General features: G+C 46.3%; 1 protein-coding gene and 2 pseudogenes across 1 annotated transcript; 1 reads left to right on the top strand and 2 right to left on the bottom strand.

The window, feature by feature from the left end:
* Window positions 1-3,000: 3,000 nt before the first annotated feature.
* LOC132480495 (large ribosomal subunit protein eL6-like) lies at window positions 3,001-3,847 on the bottom strand (annotated as a pseudogene).
* Window positions 3,848-8,483: 4,636 nt separating this feature from the next.
* On the bottom strand, window positions 8,484-9,148 carry LOC132480365 (large ribosomal subunit protein eL33-like; annotated as a pseudogene).
* Window positions 9,149-9,631: 483 nt separating this feature from the next.
* Window positions 9,632-16,864, top strand: LOC132480651 (zinc finger protein 530-like). Its single transcript, XM_060085033.1, has 6 exons — window positions 9,632-9,664; window positions 12,626-12,757; window positions 13,451-13,527; window positions 14,413-14,468; window positions 14,658-15,151; window positions 15,215-16,864. Exons 1-6 carry the CDS (start codon window positions 9,632-9,634, stop codon window positions 16,862-16,864), a joined length of 2,442 nt encoding a protein of 813 aa, XP_059941016.1.
* Window positions 16,865-17,222: the final 358 nt, after the last annotated feature.

Here is a 17,222-nt window from a genome sequence, read left to right as displayed (position 1 = left end):
AGTAAAGAGTGTGTTGAACTCACAGCTACTGAGCATTCTTTTAGCATCTCTATAGCCATTGTTGACATACACTATTAAAAATTCTTTTGCAGGTGCAGTTTGCTTGTGGAAGTTGATAGGAGTTTTTCTCTAAATTTCTCTCATCACTGAAAGAGATGATTGTCCTTTCCCATATTGTGAACTGAGTCACATAAGAAAAACATGACTGAATGTTTGCAAGTTTCAAATGGCAGGAATGATCAGGGATATGAAGAATCCCCAGATATAAATGTTACTGTGAAGTACAAGCATGTTTTATATGTACTTAATATCCTAATTCCAATAATATCTCACCTCCATTCAGTATAAAGATCTCAGATACTTCTTGGTTCTTAGTGTACCACTTACAAGACATTAAACAGTTTGGTTTAACCAATATTCAGACCACAAACTCTGTGCTGAGTATCTTCATATCCCTTTCTTGGAGAGAAGCATTTTCTTTCTTTTTTTTATTTTTATAAATTTATTTATTTATGACTGCTTTGGGTCTTCGTTGCTGTGCGCAGGCTTTCTCTAGTTGCAGCGAGCGGGGGCTACTCTTCGTTGCGGTGCATGGGCTTCTCATTGCTGTGGTCTCTCTTGTTGCGGAGCACCGGCGCTAGGCATGCGGGCTCTAGAGCGCAGGCTCAGTAGTTGTGGCACACGGGCTTAGTTGCTCCGCGGCATGTGGAATCTTCCCCGACCAGGGCTCGAACCCGTGTCCCCTGTGTTGGCAGGCAGATTCTTAACCACTGCACCACCAGGGAAGTCCAGCATTTTCTTAATTAATTCCAATTACGCTCCTGTAGAATGTTTTTAATCAGAGGAAGTTTAAGAGCCTTTATTTGCTATTGAATGACTACAGTTCTTAAGGGTCAACTGTGGTCAGTAAGGAGGGCAAAATTTGGATTTAAAAGCCTTTCTTGTCTCTAATACAAACTGTTCATTCTTACTCTAAGATGGTCAAACTTTTTAACAAATTTATTTCCTAATTTCTCTTAATAGTAATTCTGTTTCTTTCCTTATAGCTCTTACTATATTTTGCTTCATCAATATAATTTTTTGGTATTACTATTCTACTAGTCATTTCTTTTTTTCTGTTTAATTTTAGTATTTAATTAATTAATTAGTTTATTTATTTATTTATTTAGGCTGCTCTGGGTTTTGGTTGTGGCATGTGGGGTCTTTGCTGTGGAATGTGGACTTCTTAGTTGCAGCATGCGAAATCTTAGTTGCAGTGTGTGGGATCTAGTTCCCTGACCAGGGATTGAACACTGGGCCCCCTGTATTGCGAATGAAGAGCCTTACCCACTGGACCACCAGGGAAGTCCCCACTGTTTAATTTTTTCTTTTTGTATGTGAATGTTTATAGTGGCTTTATTCATAATCTCCGATAATTATAAACAACCCAAATATCTTTCAATGGGTATATTTTAGAATAAACAGTGATACATTGATACAATAGAATGCTGACTGACAATAAAAAGAACTATTGAACCATTAAAATGTGAACAAATGTCACAGATATTATGCCAAAAAACATATTACATGGTGTGCTGGAAAAGACAAAACTAGGAAAACAAAAATTTGATCAGTGGTTACTAGGAGTGGAAACTGACTTTTGAAAAAACATGAAGGAACTTTGGTGGTGGTGGTGCTTCCCAAACTGTATAGATGCCACAACACTGCACACAAAAAAATCAACTTTACCAAATGTAAATTATCAATAAACCAACTTAAAAAACCCATCAGTCATTTTTCACCTATCTATTGCCAAAAACCCAAGTCTAATGACCCATCATTTTAGGGAGCCTGTAGGATAACAAGCACTCTTATACATGAGTATAAATTGGTACAACCTCCATGGAAGGCAGTTTGGCACCATCTACCAAAACTGCCTAAATCCTTTGACTCAGGAAAAAGCTAATTCTTACCTGGTACTTGCTCATCTGTATGCACACTTCAAGTTACTACATCGCACTCCGGTACCCAGTACTTTCTGAAAGTTTGCTATAACCGAAAGAACTTCATTTGTACCTGTCTTTGTTAACTGGAAAAAAATAGAGATTTTCACATTTATGAAAAAAGGCAAAGGGGGAAAACAGCAGTTTGTTTTGCAGAGAGCCACTAGAGACGGCAGCATGTCTGGGCAGTGGGAGTGGCACTGCCAAGCTCTTTCCCTGGGAACTACACTCTGGCATCTCAGCATCCAGAGCCATCACTTTGAATTGTCTGTGAGCATCTGTGTTTTATCCCATTTATGCCTCTTTTAGCAAGATGTGTCATAAGGTAATTTCTTCACTTTTTGCCATTTTGGCTTACAGAAGTTTTCAGAGGCATACTCTTACTTTTGGATAGCAGGGGAAACCTGTATAATTACAAATGATGGAAACCCAAATATCCATAGAATGCACTACTATACTATGCAGCAGTAAAGATGGACACTTCCTATGGAATAATCAAATTCACTTGTTATCTGTATAACAGCATGTACTGCACATGGGGTTTTTGGTTAAAAACGGGGAAAGGTAATTATACTAATTTGTTGTGTATGCTTTAAGAAACTAGATACACAAGAAACTAATAGTAATGACTATGGAGAAGGACTGAATTGGGCAGAAATGGATGTTAATTCATGGAAAGGGAGGGAAGTTTGTGGCCTGAAGAGCCCACAGTTGTTTCTTATCCATGTACAGTTAATACTGACTTGTTCAGTGATGGCTGGGGAAATGCCACTACTTTGTATTGGTAGGTGCTTTGTGAAAAAACTGAGAAGACACTTAGGAAGCTAAGAATGTTGATCCAAAGAGGGGATTCCACTGCAGCTGATAGCACTCCCCTCCAATCCCACTCCTTTTAGTAGAGGCTAACATCCCATCAAATTGGCTGAGTCATACCACACCTTCAGGCAGATTAAAAGAGAGAGAGAAAAGACACAAATGAAATGGACTGAGTTATTTAATTAGGTTCTTTGTAAGAAGTTTAGAACTCTGCTTTGTGAGGATAAATTCTGTTTGTGAGAGCAAACACAGAGCGGAGGTAACCCTGGAGCTGAGGAACAGCTTTGATTCTTCACAGAATTTGTGAGTCCACAGCTTTTTGATCAACCTTGCGCTGCTCTGTAATCTCGTATTTCTCTTTCTGTGTTGAAGATCTCACCTTCCTGGTGCCTGGGCTTACAAAGCTTCTTGAAGTAAGCGTCAGTGAGATGTTCTGGGATTTTCACACCACTGGTATCAATTTTGGTGGAAGTGGCAATGACAGATTTCTGGTGTGTTCTCTGCAGAGGATCTCGATTGAGGGACAGAGGGCCAGTCACAAGTAGCAAAGCCACCGATCAGCTGCTTCAGGAAAACGACCCTCTTGCCTCTGTGGCGCCCAGTGAGGATAATCAGAATGGTCCCAGGAGGGATGCTAGCACGCAGTTTTCTCACATGCTTACTGAAGGGTTTTTGCCGTGACTCAACAGCTTTCAAGGCACATCTTCAGTAGGATGATACCTAGGCATTTTGCAAAGTCTAACCACCTGGGTAACACCATTCTTGTCACCACCAACTGGTTTTGTGACAATAGCAAGGACCTTCACCTTCTTTTTCTTTTCAACTTTGGATTTAGATGCTGAATAGTTCCTCTTGTACAAGGCCTTTCTGGAATACATAGCCGATCGGGAATATCTGCCAATGCCTCTGACCAGGACAGGGTTTCAGCTGCAGTGGGGCTTCCCCTTCTTAGCCTGCTTCACCTTTGTAACCTTGTCACCAGCCTCAGCCTTCTTGGCTTCAGGTTTTTTCTCCTTAGTATCTGGTTTCTCAGCCTTTACACCTGCCATCTTGCAAGGTGGGAAAGAGCCCCTCTGTTTCATTTTAAAGGATGTTAACAGGTTCACCATCTTGGCGGGGTGCTGAAGCAGTCTTGGGGTTTCTTCTCCCTACGTTCTGCTGCGATTCGTTCTGAGTCTCCTCTCTGCACCGCTGCTACCTCCCATTAAGCCCTCACCCTCTCCACCTGGAATATGTATGTAAACTTGACATACATGTCATGTGTTACTGTCAAATGCAGGTATGTGTTAAAACTGGGGATATAGTCGGGCACAAAACATAAAAATCCCTACCTGTCTAGTGGTAATGAGCTCCCTTCAGCTTTTGTTTATCTGGTAATGTCTTTATTTCTCCTTCACGTTTTAAAAAATTAACTTATTATTTATTTTTGGCTGCGTTGGGTCTTCGTTGCTGCATGCGGCTTTCTCTAGTTGCGGCGAGTGGGGGCTACCCTTCATTGCGATGCACGGGCTTCTCATTCTGGTGGCTTCTCTTGTTCCGAAGCATGGGCTCTAGGCACATGGGCTTTAGTAGTTGCAGCATGTGGGCTCAGTCGTTGTGGCTGGCGGGCTCTAGAGCGCAGGCTCAGTAGTTGTGGTGCACGGGCTTAGCTGCTCCGTGGCATGTGGAATCTTCCTGGGCCAGGGCTCGAACCTGTGTCCCCTGCATTGGTAGGTGGATTCTTTTTTTTTTTTTTTTTTTGCAGTATGCGGGCCTCTCACTGTTGTGGCCTCTCCCGTTGCGGAGCACAGGCTCCGGACGCGCAGGCTCAGCGGCCATGGCTCACGGGCCCAGCCGCTCTGCGGCATGTGGGATCTTCCCAGACCGGGGCACGAACCTGTGTCCCCTGCATCAGCAGGCGGACTCTCAACCACTGCGCCACCAGGGAAGCCCGGTAGGTGGATTCTTAACCACCACCAAGGAAGCCCTCTCCTCTTTTTTTTTTTTAAATACATATATGCTCTTTTTTTTAAATTTATTTATTTATTTATGGCTGCATTGGGTCTTCGTTGCTGTGCACGGGCTTTCTCTAGTTGCGGTGAGCAGGGGCTACTCTATGTTGCCGTGCATGGGATTCTCATTGTGGTGGCTTCGCTTGTTGCAGAGTATGGGCTCTAGGCATGTGGGCTCAGTAGTTGTGGCTCACAGGCTTTAGAGCGCAGGCTCAGTAGTCGTGGTGCGCCGGCTCGGTAGTTGTGGTACATGGGCTTAGTTGCTCTGCAGCAGGTGGGATCTTCCCGGATCAGGGCTCGAACTCATGTCTCCTGCATTGGCAGACGGATTCTTAACCACTGTACCACCAGGGAAGCTCATCCCTCATTTTTTTTTTTTTTTTTTTTTTTTTTTTTTTTTTTTTTTTTTTTTTTTTTTTTGCGGTATGCGGGCCTCTCACTGTTGTGGCCTCCCCCGCTGCGGAGCACAGGCTCCGGACGCGCAGGCTCAGCGGCCATGGCTCACGGGCCCAGCCACTCCGCCATCCCTCATTTTTTAAAGGGAGTTTTGCCAGGTATAGAATTCTCAGTTGACAGTTTTGTTTTTAATCTCTTTGGGGGAAAGAGGGCTTGGAGCTTACTAGTCCACCATTTTGCTGATGTCACTCCTCACATAGTGTTGTTTTTTGTTTTGTTTTGTTTTGTTTTTTGCGGTACGTGGGCCTCTCACTGTTGTGGCCTCTCCCGTTGCGGAACACAGGCTCTGGACGCGCAGGCTCAGCGGTCATGGCTCACGGGCCCAGCCGCTCCGCGGCATGTGGGATCCTCCCAGACCGGGGCACGAACCCATGTCCCCTGCATCGGCAGGTGGACTCTCAACCACTGCGCCACCAGGGAAGCCCTCACATAGTGTTTTAATTGCAACTTTTTTAACTTAAAAAAAGAATGGGTCTAGCAATCTGGATTGGATGACCTGGTGACACAGTAAAAACTTGGTCAGAACTAGGAGAAAACTAGGAAAAAGAGCACACTATGTTTTTGCCTTTTCCTGTTTGCACATCTGTCCATATGTCATTTCTTTTAAGAAGTTTTTAGAAACAACCTGTATGTAATTTCAAAATTTAAATAAATTTTTTACTGAAAATATTGTCATGGAAATGTTTGATCTTTATTTCCTTCTCTTATTTATTAATGTAGAACACTGTCATATTGACTTTAGTTTTCATTGGAAATAATTCCTCTTTTTTGGTTAAATCCAAAGTTTGGTACACAGGTTTATTTTAGTTTTGTTTTCATTTATGTGACTATATCTTAAACTATTTTGTTATATCTATTCAGGCACTATAATTACATAATTCTAAAACAAAAACAAAACAAGTACATTCTGAACACTATACTTCTCATCTCACAGGTGCCCCTTGTATACAGTTTTTTTTTTTTTTTTTTTTTTTTTTTGCTGTACGCGGGCCTCTCACTGCTGTGGCCTCTCCCATTGCGGAGCACAGGCTCCGGACACACAGGCTCCGCGGCCATGGCTCGCGGGCCCAGCCGCTCCGCGGCATGTGGGATCCTCCGGGATCGGGGCACGAACCCGTGTCCCCTGCATCGGCAGGCGGACTCTCAACCACTGCGCCACCAGGGAAGCCCCCAGTTTTTATTTTTCCATTATTAAGATATAAATGCATAAATATATAGAAATGCATAAACTATATGAATTATATTCACTTTCTTGCCAAAATAAAGCTAACTGCACAAAGTATTCTGATAGTTACTGACAGTTTAGGTCTGCATAGTTGAAATAACTTACTCCTCATGTCCACAGCTGCCCAGTGCTCTCTTAGGAGGATGCACCCTGATTTATTCAATCTTGGTTATTACCAAAAATGCTGCAAAAATAGTTTTGTGTTTGTGAAAAAATCTGTTTTTAACATTTATATTAAGTTGGAATCATTGTTAGGAGAGCAAACAAATTTACTGGCTCTAATAACAGGTACTCAATATTTTATAGTCTCCAGAGTCCTCTGATTGCAATAATATCAAACTCCGACCTTCCCTCTAAATTTAAAAATAATGGTTTTTACTAATCTAAATGTGAGTATTAATTTCCTCACTCAGACTAAGTCTGGGATGCTTGGAACTTTCTCACTCCTTTATCTGTATAACTTCACTTTGGTCTCTGTATACATTCTTCCATCCACTGACTTGATTCTTAATCAGCGGGTCATGGCCAGCTCTTTGGTGCTTTCCCTCCAAAGAAATCCCTCAGATAATAGCAGCTTTTGGATGGCAATATTGCCTGTATGATTTTGGATGTAAAGTTCTATTTACACTGAACGGGCAGAGGGGTTTCCCTTAGCACCACCTGCCTCTTGAGTGACTTCTAGGCCATTAAGCTTTGTCCAGTTCCTTTACCACCTGTCACACTTGGGGCATACTCTCCACTTTTCCCAGTTGTCCAAGCTGGCAGAGGGGTCCTGTGTGGGGGTCAAGCCACCAGGGTGAGCCCTGGACTCTGGCTGAGAACAGTGCCAGCCCTTTACCACACAACTGCTGAGACAATCTCGGGACTGGCCTGAGGGAGCAGGACCTGTCCAGGACAATGTAACCATCACCAAGGCTTCCTGCTATCCTCAAAGTACTGTGGCCAAATGCCACCCCAACTTTGCAACCCAGACTTACCTGCATCCCAGGACTCTAAGAGGACATCTTCACCTCTTCTCTTTCATTCTAATGTACTTTTAATTTAGCACTTCTTTCATGTTTTCTGTCTGTGTTCCTTAAATGGTCGAAAACTCACAAGGGCAGGCTTGTTTGTCTTGTTTTCTGACTTTTCTTGTGCACCTACAGTAGTGCCTGAAACTCAGTAGATGCTCACTGAACATTTACTAAAGAACTGAGGGACTTCCATGGTGGGGCACTGGTTAAGAATCCGCCTGCCAATGCAGGGGACACGGATTTGGTCACTGGTCCGGGAAGATCCCACATGCTATGGAGCAACTAAGCCAATGCTCCACAACTACTGAGCCTGCACTCTAGAGCCTGTGAGCCACAGCTACTGAAGCCTGCACACCTACAGCCTGTGCTCCGCAACAAGGGAAGCCATCGCAATGAGAAGCCCGCGCACCACAATGAAGAGTAGCCCTTGCTCTGGGCAACTAGAGAAAGCCCGCACGCAGTAACCAAGACCCCACAATAAATAAATAAATAAATAAAATAAAATTTATTAAACATGACACCCTAGATTCCACATCCATTTTTGCTTTTTACTGTTAAGGCTACTTTGAAAGTCCTTTTAAGCTATACTTCAAAGTATTAATGTTTTCACAAATGAAAAAATAATCACATTTCTAAAACAAAATCCTGAGTGGCCAAAGTTTTAGCATAGCCACTGCTCAGATAACTGTCTCTTCTCAGACTCCAATGTGTCCTGTTCAGTTTTCTTTGAGATCTTAACTTTTGTTTTTTAATCCTCTACTGATATTTTCCCAGAGCTATCCAGCCATTATCTTTAAATAAGTACATAATCATTAGTGGCTTTCAGTGATTTTCATTTCACAACTTTTTCTGGAATAATCTCAACTCCCCATGCCCACGCAATCCCTGCTATAACAGTAGGAATGATAATCACTTCTCATCAAAGAGATCAGATTTTGGTGTCCCCCCAATTTTTTGTTTTGTTTTTTCCACAGTTTAATTTATTCATTTTTCAATAAGTTTAAATCCTTGAGGGGTATGGCATCACACAGATTCTGTGTCCACGGCCTTGGCAGCAAGGTTGCTTGGGAATTTGGCACGAACCATGCCACTGTCTCCGTGAACACAAGCTACCTTTCCCCATGTTACTCTGGTTTTGTTCGGTTTTCCACCAGGAGTTACTTTGTTTTCTTTGCTTTGTACACGTAAGCACGTCTCTTGCATGGATATTTAGAATTCTGTTTCATTTCGAGCGTAGACCCCTTCAATTTTTTTTAAAATATAAATTTATTTATTTATTTATGGCTGCATTGGGTCTTCGTTGCTGCGCGCGGGCTTTCTCTGGTTGCGGTGAGCGGGGGCTACTCTTCATTGTGGTGCTCTGGTTTCTCATTGTGGTGGTCCCTCCTGCTGCGGAGCACAGGCTCCAGGAGCACGGGCTTCAGCAGTCGCGGCATGCACGCTCAGTAGTTGCGGCGCACGGGCCCAGCCGCTCCGCGGCACGTGGGATCCTCCCAGACCAGGGACAGAATCCGTGTCCCCCGCACAGGCAGGCGGACTCTCAACCACTGCGCCACCAGGGAAGTCCAAGACCCCTTCAATTTTAAGAGCTATGTGCTCCCTCTGGTTCCGGAGACTGGGCTTATAGCCAGCAAAAATAGCCTTGGACCACAGCCTTCCAGGCATATTTGTCCTTTCAGAAGTCCTGTTCCCAGCGGGCCTCCACAGTCTTCAAGATGGTTGAAATAGAAAAGCCGATGTCCCAAACTTTTATCTTGGGGTTCTGGTATCTTTGTACAGGTGCTCTAACCGGGCCACTTTACCGGGCGGTCCAGGTGAGCAGCGCTCCACGCTCGGTCCCAGAGTTGTTGGAACTACATTTCCCAGAGGACGCTGCGCCGGGGGCCTTCGGCGTTAAGCCAATTAAAGCTCAGGAGGAGGGCACTTCCCTGCGAGAGCATCGCGTAGGGGCGGGACTTCTGGCATTCTCCTCGTGGCGGTCGTTTTGTAGGCGCTTGGGGGCTGTTCGCTCGGTCTCAGGTTCCGCAGCGGCGAGTCGAGACCGAGAAGGTCGGAGAGGAGGTGCTGTCCGCGCCAGGCCTGGGGTAGGGTCCACTGTGCCCACGTCCCTCCTCCTCTCCCGCCGTTCCCCGCCCCGTCCACAGTCCGATGGCGGCGGCGGCGCTGAGGAACCCGCCTCAGGTAAACGCTCGTCCTCCGGCCCTCACCGCCCTCCGGCCCTCACCGCCCTCACCCCACAAGACACTAAAGCCCCGAGTGCGGGGCGCCGGCTCACGTGCCCGCAGCCCAGACCCCGGTATTCAGGATGGTGAGGCGGCCGTGGGTGAGGCCCTGTTTCCGACAGACGGTGTGATGGCGCGTGGCAGAGGGTCACAGGCGGAGGGACCGGCAGGTGCAAAGGCTTGGAGGTCGGGTTGAGCCGGGAGGATTCGGGAACTCCGAGATCTGCTTTGTGTGTTCAGGGAACAGCGAAGGTGAGGCGGAGTTGCGCTTGGGATGCCAGGCTGCCATTTTCTGGAGGCCGGGAGCATTGAGAGTTGTGAACAGAAAAGGACTTTCCTGATTTGGGCTTTCAGAAGTTTTCCAAAAGCTGTTCAGAGGGTTCGACTGGTTGCCTCGCATATTGGTACCAGAATGTGCAGGTGCTTGCAGGGGAGACTGAGCTAGTTCAAGGGAATCTCAAGTCTCCTTTGTTTCTCATGGGAACAGAGAGCAAGGGGGCAGGAGTGAGGCCTGGAATGGCGCTCTGAGAAGTTGAATGTCTATTCTGCAGGTGATGGGAACAATGGGAGGTTTGGAGCGGAGGAGGGAGGCGATCTGACCCAGCTCTTATCAGGCTCCCTGTGACTGCAGAATGGAGAACCGAATGGGGCGACGGGTGAGGAACGTGGTAGGAAAACCAGGGAAGACGCTACTGCAGCAGTCCAGGAGAGTCTTGATGATGTGGACCAGTGTGGTGACCTTGGAGGTGGTAGACGTGGTTAGATTCTGAATTCAGTTTTTTCATTAGATCTGCTCAGATTTTCTGATTGTGAAGGTGAGAGTGGAAGTCAGGGATGACCGCAAGGTTTTGGGGTGTAGCAGCCAGAGGGATGGAAGCTCCATCAGTTGGGATCTGGAATTTGGTAGTAGGATTAATTTTCTTTTTCTTTTTTTTTTTTAAATTTCTTTTTGACTGCGTTGGGTCTTCATTGCTATGCCTGGGCTTTCTCTAGTTGTGGCAAGTGGGGGGCTACTCTTCGTTGTGGTGCGTGGGCTTCTCATCGTGGTGGCTTCTCTTGTTGTGGAGCATGGGCTCTAGGCACATGGGCTTCAGTAGTTGCCACCCGTGGGCCCTAGAGTGCGCGGGCTTCAGCAGTTGTGGTGTGCGGGCTCAGTAGTTGTGGTGCACAGGCTTAGTTGCTCCGTGGCAAGTGGGATTTTCCTGGACCAGGGATCGAACCCCCATCCCCTGCATTGACAGGCGGATTCATAAGCACTGCACCACCAGAGAAGCCCCAGGATTAATTTTCAATTGGTATTAGGGTTTTTGTTTTGGCCATGTTAAGTGTATGAGATGTTTCAGAGAACAAATCAGTAGAGTATTAAGTGGGCGGCTGGACACACAGGTCTAGGTCTCTGGGGAGGGTTTCAGGACAGACACCTGAAGAAGGTGGTGGATAGTATGTGGACCAGGGTAGAGCTGTGTGTCTTGGCTTAGACGGCTAGAACAGAATACTTTTTATTTCTCACAGTTCTAGGAGCTGGGAATCCAAAATCAGGGTATTGGCAGGTTGGATTCCTGGTGGGGGACTCTCTTCCTGTCTTGCAGATGGTTCCCTTCTCCCTGTATCTTCATGTAGACTTTTCTTGGTACAAGGAGGTGGACAGAGCAAGAGATGCCTGCCTTCCTCTTATAAGGGTTCCTTCTTACAACCTAATCTAAACCTGATTACTTCCCAAAGGCCATGCCTCCAACTACCATCACATTTGGGGTTAAGGCTTCAACATAACAAATTTTGGGAGGGTGCATACATTCAGCCCATAACACTGTGGATCACATTTAGTGGCGATAATCTTGGTCATGATAGTGTTAATAATAGCCCAGGAAGGGGAGAGTGGGGCCTGAGAGCTGGGCCTTGTCCTTGGGCACCAAGGTAGAGGATGATAGACATCACAACCATAGGTGAAGGAGATAAGTGGTCGTGGGAACAGTGTGGGAAAGAGGATGAGCTACCAGGTGATGTAGATTTCTGAGGGATGAGCGCACCTGAGACAGAAATGGCGGCAAAGGAGCGGTTGAGGCAGGATCGACCGTGAGGCCAGGTCTCCTGCTTATTCACTGCTCTATGCTGCGACCTTCTGTTTCTGGGGGGTTTTAGTCAGGTTGGTGGATTAGTTTAAGGGGCACAAGTGGTCATCTGGGAGAGTCACTGGACCTGGAGTGGAAAGTGTCTGGGACTGTGTTTTGAATGATGGTTAGGAAGGGAGAGGAAGTCTGTGACGGGAGAGCACATCAAGTGTAGCTCATGTGGAAGAAGGCCATGACTGTATGAGATGCACAAGTGGTTCTGGGTGGCTGAGGTGGAAGCAAGGAGCAGTCAGGCAGGACTGCCAATGGCCGTGGGGGCCAGTGGAGATCTGAGTAGTTGGATCCTGCTTGAATTTGCTGAGCATCCTGTCTATGCCACGTGTGCTGCGACACATGGGAAGGAGAGGCAGATGCCTACGTTGCAGGGCAGGAAACAGGTGGTGACTGAGAGAGTGACGTTGTACAAAGAGTGATGTGGAAAGGGAGTGTGAACTGATGGCCTGAGGGCCCTGGCACTGAGCACATAAGGGTGAAATGCGAGCCCACACCCTGGGTTACGTCTGGGAGGCATGATCCTAGGAGAATGGCCTCTTAAGAGGGAGTCCTTCCCTGTGTGCCAGGCCCAGAGCATAGATATCATCTGTCTGTCCACCTGCCTGGTGCTGTGGGTGGACAGGGTGATCAAAGGGACCGTGAGAAGAGTGTGCACATCAGTGATAGCAGGGCCTGGTATCTCCTCTGAGATGAGGAAGTGGCGGGGGGCGGTGAGCAGGGTATGAGTGGGTGGGTGGACGAACTTGGGGTCCTATGAGAGAAGCTGATCACGGAGCAAACTGTCCCCATCATGGCAGGCCTGTGTGACCTTTGAAGACGTGGCCATTTACTTCTCCCAGGAGGAGTGGGGGCTCCTTGATGAGGAACAGAGGTTTCTGTACCATGATGTGATGCTGGAGAACTTTGCACTTACAACATCCCTGGGTAAGGCCTTCATATTCCTCCCAGTGTCCTCAACTGTCCTCTGTCTTTCCCCCTGTCCAAGAGGCAGCTCTCTCCATTCCATGGCTAGACCATTGTCTCTGCTAACTTCCCCACTTGCCTGGCATATGTGCTGTGGATGCCAGTGCTGAGCTGTGTACATTGCCCCGAGCACTGTACTCCTCAAGCAGCCCCAATGTCTGATACCCCGAGGAATGCAGGGAAGTGTCTGCGAGTCAGTCTGGCAGTCAGCCTAATAGAGCTCACATTTCTTGTCCTCTCCTTGGCAAGATGACTGTGTCCAGATCTATGGTACCTTGTGCCCCAGATTCTTCCCCTTTCCTCTTTTTCTTGAGATATAATTGGCATAGGACATATTAGTTTCAGGTGTATTATACAATGATTTGGTATTTGTATATGTTGCAAAATGCTCACAATAGTAAGTCTAGTTAACATCTATCACCATATAGAGTTACACATTTTTTTTTCCTTGTGATGAGAACTTTTAATTTTAAGACTTCCTTGTGACTGCCTATATCAGGATTGCAGGCATTGTCATTGTCACTATTTATATATAGGCTTTTCTTGAAAAACCCTGTTTTGGGATTTTGTTGTAATATTCTTTCCTTTCCTGGGGTCTGCTGTTTCCTGAGTTGCTCTGAGCCAGTGCTGACCACTCACATGTCCTGTCTTTCCCTAAGGACATTCTAGTTTCATTCCAGTCTCACGTAGTTACAGAACTGGGGGTGTGTGGGGAGAGCCCTGATTGCTTTACACGGTGAACATGGCAAGTTGGTCTCAGAGGAGACCTGGTCCTGGTGAGTGGCAACTGGAGGGGCGGCGAGGGGAGGGCAAGAAAATGAGGCTGTGTTTAATCATACCGGGAGCCTACCCTGTGTCCACCAGTGTTTTGGTGCAAGTGCCACTGGACGCAAATCATTTCTACACTTTCTTCTGCATACTTGACACTTTTCTGATTTGTCATTTCCAGTTTCTGACTGTCCCCACCTTTCAGACCTGTATGCGTCATGTCGCTCTCCACTGCACCATCTGTAGTTTCTCCCACAGTGACTTACACTTATCCAGATACCTTGGAGATGTGGGTTCAGTTCCAGACCACTGCAATACAGTGAGTCACGCGAATTTTTTTGTTTCCCAGTGCATATAGAAGTTATGTTTACATTATACTTTAGTGTATTAAGTGCAGTAGAATTATGCCTAAAAAACAATATACCTACCTTAATTTGAAAGTACTTTTTTGCTAAAAAATCCTAACCATTGTCTGAACCTTCAGTGAGTCATAGTAGTAACATCAAAGATCACTGATCACAGATCACCATAACAAATATAATAATAATGGAAAAGTTTGAAAGATTGTGAGAATTACCAGAATGTGACACAGAGATACAAAGTGAGCAAATGCTGTTGGGAAAATGGCACCGATAGACTTGCTGGATGTAAGGTTGCCACAGACCTTCAATTTGTAAAGAAAAAAACCAGAACGCAGTATCTGCAAAGGGCAATACAGCAAAGTGCTATGATAACGACATATGCCTGTAAAGTGTTGTGAGGTGTGCACACATTCTTAAATAGTCCTTGAACACTAGCTACTCAGTTCCAATTGTATTTCCCTGGGCCTGGACACATCCATCCTTCTGCACAGTGTGGACATGTTCCCAGCTGACAAGATCTTGCTGAAGGCTGTTGACAGAGGAGGGAGTAAGTGATCCTGCCTCTCCTCCCTGTGTTACACCCTGTATTTGTGCCCTTTGTCCTGGAAAGTTACCCCCCTTCTGTGAACTTCAGAGGCCCAGTACTGCAGAGCAGCCCTCCCTTCGAATTAGTGCCTCATCCTGAAAACATTCCCATGGATTCATGAGCACTTGATTAGCATTCCTCTGCTTTCAGATTGTCAGTGTGCAGCAGAGGATGAGGAGACCCCTTCTGAGCAGAGTGTTTCTGGAGGAGAGTCACAGGTCAGGACTTCTCAGTCAGTTCCATGGACCCGGAAGACTCATCCCTGTGAGAAGTGTGTCGCAGTCTTGAAAGACATTTTGCAGCTGACTGAGCTCCAGGCAGCACATCTTGGGCAGAAACCATACGTTGGTGGGGGGTCCAGCGGCTTCTGGTTGCATACAAGCCTTCACCAGTATCAGGAGCATGGCAATGGAGAGAAAAACTTTAACATGGACGTGGACAGGGCCTCGATTGTGACGAGCTGCAGACTCCATGTGTCAGGGAAGCCCTTCCCCTGTGGGGAGGATGGAAAAGACTTCCTAGCTACCTTGGGCCTTCATCAGCACCAGGCCACTCCCAACAGTGAGAAGCCACACAGCAGCTTTGAGTCTGGGGAGGCCTTAAACAATGGAAAAAGTCATAACAAGTGGATTGAATGCAGGGAAGTTTTTGGCAACACTCATATACTTCACCACCAGAGAGTCTGCGCTGGAGAAAGTCTTGATGAGTGTAGCAAATGCAAATACAGATTTGTTCAGCACCAGCAAATTAACGTTGGAGAAAGGCCTTATGAGTGCAGTGAATGTGGGAAATTCTTTAGCCGTAAAACCCACCTCATTCAACACCGGAAGGTGCACACTGGAGTTAGGCCTTATGAGTGCAGCGAATGCGGAAAATCTTACAGTGAGAAATCTGACCTCATTCAACACCAAAGAGTTCACACTGGAGAAAGGCCTTATGAGTGCAGCAAATGTGGGAAATCTTTTATCCAGAAATCCATCCTCATTAAACACCAGAGAATTCACACTAATGAAAGGCCTTATAAATGTGATCAATGTGGAAAATCGTTTAGCCAAAGTTCTGGCCTCCTTCGACACAAGAGAGCTCACACTAGAGCAAGGCCTTGTGAGTGCAGTGAATGTGGGAAAGCCTTTAACTGTAAAACCCACCTCATTCGACACTGGAGAACTCACCCTGGAGTTAGGCCTTATGAGTGCAGCAAATGCGGAAAATCTTATAGCCAGAAATCTGTCCTCATTCAGCACCAGAGAGTTCACACAGGAGAAAGGCCTTATGAGTGCAGTGAATGTGGGAAATCCTTTAGCCGCAAAACCCACCTCATTCGACACCGGAAGGTGCACACTGGAGTTAGGCCTTATGAGTGCAGCGAATGCGGAAAATCTTACAGTGAGAAATCTGACCTCATTCAACACCAAAGAGTTCACACTGGAGAAAGGCCTTATGAGTGCAGCGAATGTGGGAGATCTTTTATCCAGAAATCCATCCTCGTTAAACACCAGAGAGTTCACACTAATGAAAGGCCTTATAAATGTGATCAATGTGGAAAATCGTTTAGCCAAAGTTCTGGCCTCCTTCGACACAAGAGAGCTCACACTAGAGCAAGGCCTTGTGAGTGCAGTGAATGTGGGAAAGCCTTTAACTGTAAAACCCACCTCATTCAACACTGGAGAGCTCACCCTGGAGTTAGGCCTTATGAGTGCAGCAAATGCGGAAAATCTTATAGCCAGAAATCTGTCCTCATTCAGCACCAGAGAGTTCACACAGGAGAAAGGCCTTATGAATGCAGTGAATGTGGGAAATCCTTTAGCCGCAAAACCCACCTCATTCGACACCGGAAGGTGCACACTGGAGTTAGGCCTTATGAGTGCAGCGAATGTGGAAAATCTTACAGTGAGAAATCTGTCCTCATTCAACACCAAAGAGTTCACACTGGAGAAAAGCCGTATGAGTGCAGTGGATGTGGGAAAGCCTTTAGCCAGAAATCTGTCCTCATTCAGCACCGGAGAGTTCACACAGGAGAAAGGCCTTATGAGTGCAGTGAATGTGGGAAATCCTTTACCCAAAGAAATCATCTCAACATACACCAGAGAGTTCACACAGGAGAAAGACCTTATGAGTGCAGTGAATGTGGTAAATCTTTTACCAGTGGTTCCGCCCTTCGTTATCATCAGAAAATTCACATTGGAGAAAGGCCTTATGAGTGCAATGAATGTGGGAAATCCTTTAGCCGCAAAACTCACCTCATTCGACACCGGACGGTGCACACTGGAGCAAGACCTTTTGATTGCAGTGAATGTGGGAGATCCTTTACTCAGAGCTCTGGTCTCCTTCGACACAGGAGAGCTCACGTGCAATGAGTATAGGAAATCCTTTACCTGCAAATCTGACGTCGGTCAACACCAAAGAGTTCACACTGGAAAAAGGTCTTGCACATGCAGTGAATGTGCTTTTTTCTTACCTAGCATCCTTGTGTTGGAGGAAAGCCTCTGTGAGGAACCATCTGCGTGAATCAAATCTCGCGTCGGGATATCCACAGACTAGGGATTGATTCACCGGAAATTTCACGGTTGTGTGGGAAGCATGTGTAACCTGCCCAAGGTCACTGCCAGTTTCTGTGGCAGAAACTATCTCACTTCTAGCGTCTGGCAGGCCCTCACAGTTGGCATCAGTCACAAGCCTAGTATGCTCAGAGCAACTGGCCTCTGTGCTGTCCCG

The sequence above is a fragment of the Mesoplodon densirostris genome, chromosome 19 (genome assembly GCF_025265405.1).
Source record: "Mesoplodon densirostris isolate mMesDen1 chromosome 19, mMesDen1 primary haplotype, whole genome shotgun sequence".
NCBI lineage: Eukaryota > Metazoa > Chordata > Mammalia > Artiodactyla > Ziphiidae > Mesoplodon > Mesoplodon densirostris.
The sequence above is the reverse complement of the archived record's forward strand: the minus strand, read 5'-3'. Positions and strand labels throughout refer to the sequence as shown.